We start from the raw sequence: 15,596 nt of genomic DNA on the forward strand, positions 1-15,596 counted from the left end.
GCATGAATGGGCAAGTTAGTGGAACTGAAGTTTAATGGTGCAAAGTGTAAGGTTTGAAATTTGGTAAGCAACAATAGGATGCAAAGTATACAGTTAGTGGGGAAACTTTAAAGGAGATAGAGGAAATGAGAGATCTGGGAGTGGTGTGGACAAGGACCTGAAATTTAGGGGACACATTGCACAAGTTGTGAAGACATTATACTGGATAATGGCAATGATGTGGAGGACCCTGACATGCAGAAATAAAGAGGTTATGATGCCACTGTATCAGGCTTTAATCAGGACTCATACGGATTATTGTGCACATATCTGGTCACCAGGTTTTCATGGTATCTAAGATATGTTGGAAATGGCCCAGAGAAGATTGACAAAGGTGGTTGGTGGGCTTTGGAATGTGCAGTACAAAAACAGATTGAGAGAATGTAAGTTGCAAAGACTCATGAATAGGTTTTAAAGGGGGGAGGGGGGATATGATTGAGACATTTAAGCTAGTCAGGGGTTGTTATCAGATTGACATAGAAAAGATTTGTAATAGAATTAGAGAGGGGGGGTAGAACAAGAGGCCATTGCTGTATAAAGAGGGTGTGAGCAAAGGAGTGAAGAGGAAGTTCTTTGCATGGAGAGTGATTATTAAGTAGAATGTATTGCCTAAGTGTGTTGTGAATGTAGACACACTGAATCATTTTAAGGGAGTCTCTGACTTCATGGAGATGGGATGTTAATAATGATAATAATAATATTGGAAACCAAAATCTTCATGAAGAGACAAATATTAATGGAGAAAGATTAATTAATTTAGCTGCATACAGAAATTTAATAATAAGCAGCAGTATGTTTACAAAGAAGAATATACACAAACAAATGTAGAAATCTCCTGAAGGATATTCATTCAATCAAAACAGGCCATATCATAATCTGTAAAAGACATAAGAATTACATTCAAAATATTTCGAGTTTCAGAGGAACTGACTGTAATAGTGAACATTTTTTGTTTGGTGCTGTTCTTGAGGTTAAATTAAACAGTAAATATTTTTAGCACATGCAAGTCATCTAAGATATAATATCAAACTAGATAAAACAGAAGAGAGAAGAAAATATGAGTATGAATTAAAACAGAAATTGAAAAGGATGCAGTTGAAAGAGAATAAAAATAATGAAAGCATATGGAAATGTATCAAGGATAGAATAAAAGTAGCAGGAGAAAACTCAACTGGAATTCAAAATAAAATACAGTGTAAAAAATGGTTTAATGAAGAACATGGTAGTAAAGAAAGAGAACAAAGACAGAAACATTTGACTTAATAACTCAACTGATATTCATGCTTCTTAGAGATATGAATAGAGTAGCAAGGAAGCCAATAAAATAATCAGACAACAGAAAAGAAAAATGTTATGTGAACAACTGAAGACATCCAGAAATACTTTATAGTAAATAACCCTAGAAAAATATTCCATGAAATTAAAAACCGAAAAAACAGGTATACATATGAAAACAACCATAATCAACAAGAGCAATGGGCAAACATTAGACATATCCGCAAGGAGATGTGTTTTGCATTATAGGAGATACTGAGACAGGAGTATTGGTAGCTTGCTCCACCTTTGCAACGAGTTGCCCTGGTGTGTACCACCTTACCACCTTACCTCAGTCCTGAAGATACTTTCAGGCGCAAACTTTGTTTGCTCACACTTGGATAAAGGATTAAACTAAATTTATTATAAAAGAACCTAGAGTTGAAACAGCAAACAAATGGAGAGAGTAAATTAACAAGTTGCTAAATTGTGATGAACCTGCTGGGTCTTTTGAACAGAATACTTATCATACTTTTCATCCAAAAATATGTAAACCTTCACTAGATGAAGTAGAAGAAATTATAAAGCTGCTTTAAGACAACAAGGCAGCAAGTACTGCTGAAATAGTAGCCTAGCTTAATATGGGAAAAGTTAATGAACCATTCATATACATAAGTTGGTAAATTTAATATGGGAAAAGTTAATGAACCAATCATATACATAAGTTGGTAAATTTAATATGGGAAGGAAGATATACCTGCACAATGGGAAAAAATTGCGAATCATTCCAGCATATAAAAAGGAAACAAAAATGAATGTGAAAATTACAGAGGGGATATTGCCACTGTCAACAGGATGCAAAATTTTATCTAGCATTCCCATCCTGCAGAGGATGGGAATAAATAGTGTACTGGAGATTGGCTCCCCTGATACCAGCAGGTTGTGTATGATGAAGGAGTGTGTAAAAAAGGCAAGTAACAAGTGGTGTGCCCCAGGGTTCTGTTCTTGTGCCTCTGCTGTTTAATTTGTTTGTAAATGATATATCATGTGGAGTGACTGGGGTATCTTCAGTTATTTGCTGATGATGCAAAGTTAGGAAGAATTATAAGTAGCATTGCTGATGTTAATTCCCTTCAGGAAGATTTGAATAGACTTTTTACTTGAATAAAAGAGTGGGGTTGTAGTATTAACATCAATAAGTGCAAGGTGTTGCATTTTGGAGTGCAGAAATATAAGCCTGTGTACTATATCGATGGTGCTGTACTGCAGGAAGTGGGTGAAATTAGAGACTTCGGAATGATGGCTGACAGTAGACTGAAGTTTAGAGGGCATATTGCTAGTGTTGCAAAGGCTGCACATTGCAGTGCAGCTATTATAAGAAATACTCTAACATGTGGGGATAAGGAAATTGTTGTGCCAATTTATAAATTGCTGGTCAGACCACACTTGGATTATTGAGCTAAAATCTGGTCATCTATGTTTCAGTGTGATGTGGAGACATTGGAGAGAGAGAGTCCAGAGGTGAGTGACTAAGACAATATCAGGAGTTTTGACTTCTGGCTATGGAGAGAGTTTGAAAAAATGTAGATTGCAGAGAGTTTGGTAGATGTGAGAAAAGAGATGATATGAGAGAGAGACATATAACTTAGTGAGAGAATTTTATCAGATTAATCTAAATGAGATTATAAAAAGAATAGAAGGCAGAAGGTCTAAGGTCATCCCTGGAAGTTATGCAAGAGTGTGATGAAGAGTTGTCTGAGGAGTAGATTATTTACATGGAGAAATGTCTGTAAATGGAGCGCATCACCAGAATGTGTTGTTCATGAAGTGCCTCCATAGATCAGTCGGCATCGACGAAACCCTTTGGTCGGAAAGACCTCATTTTGATTCCCATTAAGTGAAGTGAGGAACCTTGATGTAGTCTAAATGTGAGTTAGCTGGTCTCATACAGAGAAAGGGGTTTCCCCCTCCCGGAAACTCTGGTTTTTCATCTGTCAGAACAGACAAACTGGCCCCATGAGCACACACATCTACAGACATAGGATATGCTGGGAGACACCTTATCCTCAAGCTTGTGGTTATTACAAAAATGAAAAACCTCGAACCGTAACAAGGAGTGTTGAGGATTGTAACATTTGGCATAGTAAATATGTTGCCAGTTGAATGAACCTCCCAAGATGTCTGCTGACTCCATGCAGGGTGCAATAATAATAATAATAATAATACAATGAATCTTACCTTATGTAGAAGAAAATATCAAGTAGGATTTCAAAGATATAAATTGACAGTTGACCAGATTTTTACACTTAGAGAGATATTCAACACTAAATAAGAGGCTAATCTTCTTGAATGGCAGCCATATCCAGTAGAGTGATGTTGGCAAGTATCAGAATGGGTAACTGGACAATGAGACTAATTTGTGCCTATAGCCCCACAGAAAGATGTACTAAAGCAGAAGCGGAGGAATTTTTTGAGACTTTAGAGAAAGTAACCGACACAATGCAAAAGAAAAGTTGTTCCTTGTTGAGGATCTAAAGAGCATAGTAGGAAATGATTATCTGATGTAGAAAAATATTTTGAGAAAATTTAGAGAAAAGATCAAAGCTAATAATAATGGAAAATACCTGTTGAATTTCTGCTCAGGACATGTACTGGTTATTACTAACACCATGTTCCAACATAAAAATGTGCACAAATTCACACGCAGAGAAGAGGCAAGGAATAAGAAAAGTCTCATTGACTATATTATTGTTGATAGTGATGTTTTCTCCCTGGTGCAGGACATCAGAGTGTACAGAGGATTTGAAATTGGAAGCAATCACTAAAACCCACCCCAACTCATCATCACCTGAGTTCAAGATTGGTAACATCAACATAAGAAGCCTGAATGGCAAAGAAATGGAGCTAGCTGAGGAATTGGATAAGTACCAAATCGACATAATAGGGGTGAAACAAAAAAGGCAAAAACTGGTGAGATCTTTCTGAGCAATAAATACAAAATGTTATAATCATGCAATGGCAATCAACGAAAAGAAGGGGTAGTCATAGTATTCCACACTAAATACGAGGCTAATCTTCTTGAATGGCGGGCAGTTTCAAGTAGAGTGATGTGAGCAAACATGAGAATGGGGAACTGGACAATGAGATTTATTTGCCTGTGGTCTCACAGAAGGTTCTACTAAGGTAGAAGTGGAGGAATGTTTTGAGGCTCTAGAGAAAGCAACTGACACAATGAAAAAGGAAAAATTGGTCCTTGTTGGGGATCTAAATAGCAGAGTAGGAAATGATTGTCAGACATACAAAAATATTTTGGGAAAATTTGGAGAAAAGATCAAAGCTAATAATAATGGCAAACACTTGTTGGATTTCTGCTCAGGACATGGACTGGTTATTACTAACACCATGTTCCAATATAAAAATGTGCACAAATTCACATGGAGGGAAGAGGCCAGGAATAACAAAAGTCTCATTGACTATGTTATTGTCGATAGTGATGTTTTCTCCATGGTGCAGGACATCAGAGTGTACAGAGGATTTGAAATTGGAAGCAATCACTATTTAGTCTTGAGCAGGATAAAAATGAATTTCATATTGAAAAGAATGACATGTAAGAAAGTTTTAAAGCAAATAAAAGTTGAGCAGCTCTCAGATGTGAACTGTAGACTAAAATACACAAACATTATTTTAAAAAAAAGAGTTTGAGAACAGGAAACAAGCCATGGAGATGCAGTGGCAAATCCTGAAGAAAACAATGCTTGATTCATCAAGAGGAATGTGGTGAGGTTGTCTACAAGGATAGAAAAATCAGAACACCATGTGGATACAGGAAGTTAAAGAGGCAGTGAAGGAAAAGAAGAAAGCATGTTGAAAGTTCCTGGCAAGTAAGTCAGCTTGTGCTTTTAGACAATACAGAGATAATGTAAGAAAGCTAAACACTGTATAAAACTAGCTAAACAAAAGTCATGGGGAGACTTTGGCAAGAACAAAGAAAATAAGCGCCTCCGTAGCGCAATTGGAAGAACGACGGTGCATTGCGCCCTTCGATTGGAATAGGCCTAAGTTCGATTCTCGTCGCGACGGGAGGAATCTTTATCTGGTGGATTTCAATCGATGGTGAGTTAGCCGATCTCATACGGAGGTAGCAGGGTTTTTTCTCCCGGAAACTCGGGTTTTTCATCCCGCATACATACAAATTGGCCCTTCAGAACACACGCAATTTACAGACAAAAATTACTAGTTGTGGTGGTGTTGGAGGTGGGCGGTAGATGGCGTTGATTCGTAGTAGAGGTAAGGTGTAGAGACAGTTGAAGATGTCCTCCCGCGATGAGTCTTCGGACTCCTTGGAGGTATCAGGAATAATAATAATAATAATAATAATAATAATAATAATAATAATAATAATAATAATAAATATCAGGAAGGTGGCAAGATATTCTGTAGGCTGTTGAAAAAGCTCAGAAATTGAACCAAGAGTGCTGTAAAAGGAACTAGAGATGATGAAGGTGACATGAAACCAGGAGAAAAACATATCCAAACAAAAAAAAAAAAAATACCCAGAGAAAGACCAAAATATAAGTGGATTGATACAGTAAAAAGGCCTTAGAAGACAGAAATATAAGATCTGATAATGTTGGAGTCTTAACAGGTAGCAGATTGATTTGGAGAAAAATTGTACATAGGAAGTTAGTAAAGATGTAAGTTTTTCATGTAGTACTATCATATCCTGTACTCTCCTTGAGGGTACATGTTTGGAATTTGATGATGATGACAGATATTAGAAACAAAGGGGGCAATATAATCTGCAGGTTTATAATTTATTTATATACTTTAGAAAACCATTCATAGAGAGTACTTTGAGCAGAATTAGATGAATTATTTTGTTAATGTGTGGAATGAGTTTGAGGTCTGAACCAGTTTGTTAATGTGTGGAATGAGTTTGAGGGACGAAGTGAGCTGTATGGGAGCGATGGACTGCATTTGAGTGGTTATGGTGTGAGTCGCTTGGAGAGACTGCTGCTGGAAATTGGAGAAGTGAACAGAGAGAATGAATCAGATCGAGAGGGGAGTGATGTGGAAGAGCAGGAGAGTAAGACAGGAGAGATTGAAGGAGTGGAAATGAATGGGGAAGTGAGTGGTATGAGTATAGAAAATGAGAGAATGGGTATGCAAGAGGAGCAGGGAAATGGGGAGGCTCAGGGTGGACAGGGATACACAGCGTGAGAAAGGTGGATGCTCCAAGAGGAGGTGAGAGCATGTGTAGGCAGGAAAGTAATGGGATGATCAGGGATCAAAAGGAAACAGATGGAATTGCAAAGGGTTCTAAAATGAAGAAGCAGAAAGGGAAATGGCCCCAGTCCAGCATGGAGAGATCACATCGAGTGAGTGGTATCAGTGGAATTAGCTGTAGATCCAGAAATGAGTTGTTGTGTTTGTATACCAATGCTAGAAGTATAAGAAACAAGGTGGATAAAATGGTTGCACTAATTGCGTCTGTGCACCCAGAGATTGTAGGAATAAGTGAGACATGGTTAGATGAGGAAGACATCCTGACAGGAATAGAGATGGAAAGGTATGATGTGTTTCATGAGGATAGAAGAGGTAAAAAGGGAGGAGGAATGCTATTGATGATAGAGAAAGAGTTATGTCCATACAAGGTAGAGATGCAAGAGGGAAATGGGGCCAGTGGTTTTGAGGCAGTATGGTGTGAGATAGAGGTGAATAGAATCAAATACTTGGTGGGATGTTGTTATAGACCTGGTAATGTGGATGGTGGTGATAGTGAAATGTATAGTCAAATAAGCCAAGCAAATAAGAAAAGGGTGATCATTATGGGTGATTTTAATTATGGCAATATAGGCTGGAATGAAGATATAGCAACTGGAAGTAAAGAAAATGAGATTCTTGAGTTTTTGAGGGATACCTACCTCAGACAGTATGTAACAGAGGGCACAAGAGGATTAAGGGTCTTGGATTTGGTCATCTCATCGGAGGATGTAATTATCAATGAGGTATCAAATCATCCACAATTGGTGAAAGTGACCATGAGGTGATTACTTGGGTGGTTGCCAGCAGTGCAAGGATCCATGTGAAAAAAGGGTATATGTGGAACTACAAGGGGGGTGATTATGAAGAGCTCAGGAGACAGCTTGCAGGTGTAGCATGGATTGAGAAGTTAGCTGGAAAACAGATCAATGCAGCTTGGGGGATTTTCAAAAAATATTTAGTAGATGCAATGTCTAAATGTATACCATGGGTGAGAAGGTTAAATAAGGTAGGTGTGAGATGGATGAATAAAGATATTAAGCATGCAATACAGAGAAAAAGGGCATTGTGGAGGCAGCATAAGAGAAGTGGAAGTAACCAATTTCATGAGGTCTACAAAGACCATCTTGGTTGATAACTTGGTTGGTGAGAGTAGCTAAAGAGAGGTATGAACAGCAGTTAGCTAATGAAGCTAAAAAGAATCCTAGGGAGTTCTTTCGATATGTAGCCAGCACAAGAAAGAATGATTATGGAAGGATGACATTGATTGGAGAAAATGATATAAAGACAGTTGTTGCAGAATGTATGGTGGAGACACTTAATGAGCAGTTCATAAAGTTCTTTCAATCAATGTCATCCTTGTGAATGTTCATAAAGGTCTTTCAATCTTGTGACTTCATGGAGAGATTGAGATTAGTTGATGATGGGGAAGAGAGGCTGACTGCAAGTGAGTAAGAGGTGTTTGGGGAGTTGAGTAAATTAGATGTAAATAAGGCTGTGGGACTTGATAATATATCACCGCATATTCTGAAGGAATGTGCCAGAGAATTGAAACCTGCCTTGACATATTTTTTTAATACGAGTCTTGCACTTGGTCAAGTCCCTAAAAAGTGGAAGGAGGGCAAGATTGTGCCACTTCATAAAGGAGGTGATCGAACTCAAGCATCAAACTATAGGCCTATCTGTGTGTCAGGTGTTGTGGTTAAGTTGTTGGAGAAGCTTGTGAGAACTAGGATCCAGAGTTGGGTTGACAACAATGGTATAATCTTTGATGGACAGCATGGATTTGCTAAAGGCAGGTCATGTTTTAGTAATCTACTTACTTATTACAATAAAGTGACTGCTTCCCTGGACAGAGGAGAAGGATACACAGTAATATACTTGGATTTTGCAAAAGCTTTTGATAGAGTACCTCATGATAAGTTGACAGTCAAACTAGAGCAGATGGGGTTGGATATTAGATTAATGCATTGGATTGGAGACTGGCTATCTGATAGGTATCAACAAGTTGTGTATGGGGGTGCAATATCCAAGAAAAGGAAAGTCACTAGTGGAGTGCCTCAGGGATCTGTTTTAGGGCCATTACTATTTAATTGTATATTAATGATATTGGCGAAGATTTGGATGGGGATATTCAGTTGTTTGCAGATGATGCAAAGTTGGGACGAACCATAAAGAGTAGTGAAGATGTTGTGGCCTTGCAAGAGGACTTGAATAGATTGAGTGATTTGACAAGCAGATGGGGATGTGAGTTCAATGTTGCAAAATGTAAGATTTTAAAATTTGGAAAACAAAGATGGGATGCAGAATTTATGCTTGGTGAGAGTATATTGTTGGAAGTGGAGGAAATAAGAGATCTGGGGATGAATGTGGATAAGGATCTAAATTTAGGGGATGCATCGCCAAAATTGTGAAGACAACACAAAGACTTCAAGGAATGATGCGGAGGACACTGACGTGTAGAAGTAGGGAGATTCTTGTTCCATTGTATAAAGCTTTGATTAGGCCACACATGAACTACTGTGCCCAGATTTGGTCACCGGGTTTTCAAAAGGATGAAGAGATATTGGAAAGGTCCAAACGCGACTGACTAAGATAGTTTCTGACCTCTGGAATGTTGAGTATGAGGAAAGATTGAGAAGATGTAATTTGCAGAGTCTAGTGGAGAGAAGGAAGAGGGGAGATATGATAGAGACCTACAAGTTGGTAAGGGGTTGTTATAGGATCAATGGTGGAGAAGTTCTACAGAGAATAGTGGGAGATCAGGGGAGAACCAGAGGTCATCCCTGGAAACTGTATAAAGAGGGTGTGAGTAGGGGAGTGAGAGGCAGGTTTTTTTCGTGCCGAGTTATGAATGATTGGAATGCCTTGCCTGAGAGTGTGGTGTCTGCAAGGAATTTGAATGTGTTTAAGACGCGGTATGATGAAATGTGTGTGAGATAAAAGGACCTCCTAGATGAGTCTTTGACTCCATGAGGTCTTGTTTAATAATAATAATAATAATAATAATAATTATGAATACGTATATCTCATACAATAGTAGGTTTAATCAAAATTTGCACCACTGACAGCTGAAACATGATATTCGCCAATAGAATTAGATCTGAAGCTTTTGATATTAAGACAGAATTGAAATAAGTAGCTGCCCTTTTGCCCATCCTTTTTAATTTAGCATTAGAAAAATGTATTTGAGAAACTGTAAAAGATAATGTAAACAGAACACTAATATTAGGATATGCAGATGATATATGCCACTTTAGAGAAGATGTTTAAAACAATCGGATAACATTTCAAAAAGTCAGAACTACTGCCAAAAAAAACTAAGATTAGAAATCAACCAGGATAAAACTGAATATTTTAATGTATGCAATAATCACAATTGTTAAACTGTGAATGAAACTATGTTGTGTATTTTGTTTTTTTTCATTCACATTTAACATTGCTTATTATATATTAATCATGACTTGTATAAAAGTTATTTATTACTCCTTATTTAAGAATTATTATTTAAGTATTTATTCTAAATTTAATCAGCTATTAAATTACTAAACAATAATATATGTGTAATTTATTATAATTTATATATATATTGTAACGTGAATGTTATTATAGTTATATGTGTACGAAATGAAAGAGTTGATTAAGTAGCTCTAATATTTTATTTATTGTGTTTTTATTAACTCAATGTAGTGGTATAGCTTTATGTAACATTAAAGAAAATGTTTACGTTTATTTGTTGTCATGGAAACGCATGAAGTAAACGAGCGCGAGTGGAACAGAGCGTGAGCTGGGAGAAGAATAATAAAAATATAGAAGGTAACAAGTAGAAAAGGAGAAGAGACGGAATTTTGAAGTGAAAGGAAGCAAGGGTGTAAACTACAGAAGTGGAAGTAAATGAAAGGTTCTCAAGGGCAGAAGTTAAAAGGGATAATATTTATATGCGAGCAAAGATGAAGTGAATCTTATAGTTAGCTGAAGGTGAAGTCAGCAATAATAATAAAAAGAAATTAATGCCGTAATCGGATGATATAAAATGCTGGACGTTCAGTGAAGAATTCTGAATAAACTCAGTTAGTCTAGAATTGCGACTTATTTCTAATTTGCCCTAAGGAGAACTGCACAGCATTTAATTAGTTAATGAGTGGTAACAAGGATAATTAAAGTACCCTACAGTTGATGTCTAGAGTTCTGAAGCACGGTTAATAGTGTTTTAGTTATAACTGTGGATAAGTCTTATAGATGTGTTCTTAAATGAAATAAATATATTTTAAAAGTATATTCACAACGTAATTGATGTACTAGGAACTAATTCTGGTAAGGACTATCATATTGAATTATTTTCAATGCATGAAGAATTGAGTGTTAATTACGCTATGTTTAACCTAACTTTAACTGTGGAAATTCTTCGAAATTGAGAAGTGAAGATAAGAATTGCTTGAGAGATATTTACAACTATTAGTGCCAGAGATATTTTTTGTGCTTATAGCATGGCTGAGAAATGTGTGGAAACTGATAGATAGGAAGTTCTGTTATGTTTAATTAAGTGTAGGAACTTCGTGACTCAGAAACTGAGAAAGTGTATGTGAAAGTTTGGAAGATTGAACTAATGTGATTGACATGACCTAATGTTTAACTTGATTCTATTGTTTAAAATTAGAAGTAAAATTTATGTACTTGTTATATAGCTTATATTAAATGTTTTATTTTGTTAATCTAATTATTGTGTTTGCCTGAATTCCTTTTTATTGCACCGTTCACAAAAATTCGAATCTTGCGGGAATCCCAAGTAGAAAACAAATACTTTGGCCAGAATGAATGAGGAGACTGCTAACTAACTTTGAATTGATCCTGCTATTTTATATAGACTTATCTAAGGATAGAGTGGCGCAGTATAATAGAAATTTCTCTACCCTTGGATTGGTGATCAGTTTACAATTAGTTGTATTTTATTTTATGAAAGTGACTTAAACAAGATGGCGGATTCGAACATAAAGAGAACAACGTCACGACACAATCAAGGGGAAAACTACCAGTTTACCATTAATAACTTGAAATTTAAAAATGCTGCTTCCTTCAAATATCTTGGAACATTGCTTATTAAAGATAATAAAATTAGTACAGAAATAAAAGCTAGAATAAATTCTCTAATAGATCTTATCATTCACTATATCATTTACTATCTTCTGAAATTCTATCAATCACAGTTAAAACAGAAATATACAAGACAATCATTACACCTATTGTTTTACATGGAGCAAAAACCTGGAGCATAATACAAAGAAAAAAAGCATTGCAGATCTTTGAAAATAAAATCCTCGGAAAAGTCTATCCACTTGTAGGAGATAGCATAACAGGTGAATGGAGAAGAAGATATAATTGTGAACTATATCAACTCAACGGCTCACTTATTTTAGCTGATGAAATCAGAGTTTGCAAATTTAGATAGCTAGGACATGTGGAAAGAATGGGTGAAGAGAAAATGGTTAAAGAAGCATTCAAGATGAAGCCTGATGGAAGAAAATTTAGAGGTAGACTGAAGATGCCCTGGGAGGATAATATCCAAAAAAAAAAAAGAGCTTAAAACAGAAAGGAATGGAAGAAGTTGGTACATGGTAAAGAACGTTAGCAGTTTAGCAAGCTGAAGAAGAATATATATATATATATATATATATATATATATATAAGGTTTTAATTCTACTTCCCTTAAAAATAGTTGCTGATACAAATCATCAAATTAGAATTGAATTATGTGTAAATTATGTGATAAGCAAAGCTTTCAAAAAGTGAAATAAATCAAAACTAACTAATCATTAAAGGGCAAAAAACATACCAAGAATGTTGATTTTTATTTTAGTTTTATCTTCGCCTTGTTCGTTTCCAACACAAAACTCATATTCTTCAGTTATTTCCCTTACTGTTTTTTTGACTGTGATCACAATTTTGTCATCCTTTACAGCCACATCAATATCTTTACTTGGTACAGGTTTGCCATTTTTCAAAAGCTTAGCAGTAATATCTGATGTTCTTGTACCAGTCACTGAAAAAAATGATTAAACACATATATATTGTCACATATGAACAAACATACCCCCCCCATATATATATATATATATATATATATATATATATATATATGCAAATGTGTGTATTTACAATATAAATATGATACTAAATAATATTAAATACATTTATTATCCAACTTAAAAAACTATCATCACACATCCATGGAGCCAAAAGACTCTTGCATAGCAAACTCATTCACTATTTCTGCACTCACTAAACTCCTATATAATGCAATTCTCACCACTCTCACTTCACCTCATCCACATGCCACAAAAAAATGTGCTCCTCACTCACCTATTTACACCTTCATTATACAGTTTTGCAGGGATGACAACTTGTTCCATGTGTGTGTGCAATTCTGTGAAAACATTTTCCACATTATTCTGGTAATAAACCCTTACCAACTCTTAAGTCTCAATCGTATCTATCTGATCCTCTTATTTTCCAGGGTTCTGCAAATTGCATTTCCTTAATCTTTCTTTCATATCCAACATTCCATTGTGCAGAAACTGCCTTAATCAATCATCTCTAGACCTTGATCCTTTCCATTACATCCTCACTGCCTTGAAAATCAGATGATCAATCAGTACACAGTAATCCATATGAAGCTTTATATAAAGTATAAGGCTTCATAGGAATTTATTATTATTTCTACATCTCATTATTCTTACATATCATTGTCCTCTAAATCACTACCATAATCAATTAGGATTATGGTAGTGATGAGGAGGGAGGACTGATATGTAGAATTTTAGCACTGTGTTCACAAACTTTTAGACCATTGTACACCATCATCTATCTCCTTTACCTCCTGTTAAATATCTCCCATAATCTATATAAATATTTTCCATCCCATTTTTGTTTTTCATATTTTAAAACTTTACACTTTATAACACTGAACTGGTAACTGCTCTCTCACAGAGTCTACTCAAATCTTTCTGTCAAGCCACAGCATCTGCTCTACTCCACATATCCCCTATTATTATTATTACGGGTATCTCCATGGAGTCAGTAGACTCATCGCGGAAGACCCAAACTAGCAAAACAATATCTGTCATATCTCTTCTTGAATTCATTTACAGATGAAGAGCTCACAACAAAGTCAGGCAATGAATTCCACTCATTCACCACCCTCCAGGCAAAAAACCTTGTTCTGACACCTTTGTTAACCACACTCTTCTTTAATTTCCAGAGATGACCTCTTGTTCTTCCATCACTATCACACAGCTGAAACATTTCCCCTGCATCAATCCTATAAAAACCTTTTAGTAATTTGAATGTTTCTATCATATCCCCTCTTCTTCGCCTATCAACCAATCTCTGCAATCCACAAGCTCTCAATCTATCAATGTAGGGAGCATTTTTTATATCACTCACCAACTTGGTCACTCTTCTCTGAACCCTCTCCACAGCCTCCTCATCTCCAAGGAATCCAGGTGACCAGACCTGAGCACAGTAATCCAAATGTGGAAGTATCAATGCTTTATAAAGGGGAATAATAACCTCTTTATCTCTGGATGTCAGTGTGTTCCTCAACAACCAAGTAATCCTATGTGCAATCTTGGACACCTTAGCAATGTGTCCGCTGAACTTCATCTCCTTATCTACCAATACCCCTAAGTCCCTAGCCTCATCAATCTCTTGGAGTACCTTTCCATCGATGTGGTACACAGCTGGTAGTCTTTTAATCCCAAAATGCAAGACTTTACACTTTTCCACATTGAACTGACATCCATTTTCTTTTGCCCATTTTACCAGCTTATTTAAATCCTCCTGCAAACTTTCAACATCAGCTTGATTTTTTATTGCACTACACAACTTTGCATCATCAGCAAACAACTGAATATCTCCCTTTAAGCCGTTTCCTATATCATTTATATACAAATTAAACAACATTGGCCCAAGCACAGAGCCCTGAGGCACACCACTGGTCACCTGCCTCATTCTGGACTCGGCTCCTCCATACACCACCTTATGGTATCTCTCCCTGAGCCATTCTCCTATCCATATCACCAATTTAATATCCATTCCCATCTGCTCCAATTTGAGTAACAGTGTTCTATGGGGTATCCTGTCAAAAGCCTTAGCAAAATCCAGAAGTACCACTGTGTAGCCAGTTCCTTTGTCCAACTCTGATGTTATTCTATTATGGATAGTTAATAGATTGCTAAGGCAGGATCTACCTTTAACAAAACCATGTTGGCCTCTATAGAGTATCATATCCTGATCCACCCATTCTTGAATTTTGTCTTTAACCAACTTTTCCAATACTTTTACCACTACTCCTGAGATGGTGATTGGTCTGTAATTCAATACTGCAGTTTTAGAGCCACCCTTATGCAAAGGAACCACTTTGCCTAACTTCCACTCCCTAGGGACCATACCAGAGTTCAAACTTAAATTAAATATCCAGGTAAGAGGGGTTGACAATTCATTTGCACATTCACGCAACACCCGAGCTGATATTCCATCTAAGCCTACCGCAGTGTTTGCATTTAAGTTTCGCAATATATTTAATACCTCTGATTCTTTAGCTTCAATTCTCACATTAGGTATTGCTATAGGTATAGAGATATCCTCACTTGGGTGATAGACTTTTGAGAAGTGATCACTCAGTAACTCGACTATTACATCTGATTTTGTCACCTCAATACCATCAGCACCCACTAAGGTTATCCTTCCGAAGTCATTCTTCCTCTTACTTGCCACATAGCGGAAGAACTCTTTGGGATTACCCTTGATCTCTTTGGCTAAGGTCTTCTCATAATCTGATTTAGCTTTTCTTACTATGCTGGTAACCTTCCTAGCTTGAGCCTTGTACTGCTCATGGGTGTCCTGATCGCCCTTCTCCTTGTAAATTCTCCATAACATTTTCTTTTTTTGTAGTTCAAGCTTGATACTACTGCTCATCCATCTAATGCCTGCCTTGTTTGACCTCCTGACCATGGGGACACAATCTGATATTGCTTTCCTCAGAT

General features: G+C 36.5%; 1 protein-coding gene across 1 annotated transcript in view; it reads right to left on the reverse strand.

Annotated features, from left to right (window-relative positions):
* The window catches only part of LOC150096673 (twitchin-like), a 2,440,784-nt gene that overhangs the window by 1,783,482 nt on the left and 641,706 nt on the right, over positions 1-15,596 (reverse strand). The window contains exon 29 of the mRNA XM_090408679.1: positions 12,386-12,592. Within this exon, the coding sequence (XP_090264805.1) occupies positions 12,386-12,592 (207 nt within the window). The remainder of the gene's footprint in view (positions 1-12,385; positions 12,593-15,596) is intronic.

This window comes from Typopeltis vanoorti, chromosome 18, assembly GCF_054136105.1.
Source record: "Typopeltis vanoorti isolate ZY-2024b chromosome 18, IOZ_Tvanoo_1.0, whole genome shotgun sequence".
Taxonomy (NCBI): domain Eukaryota; kingdom Metazoa; phylum Arthropoda; class Arachnida; order Uropygi; family Thelyphonidae; genus Typopeltis; species Typopeltis vanoorti.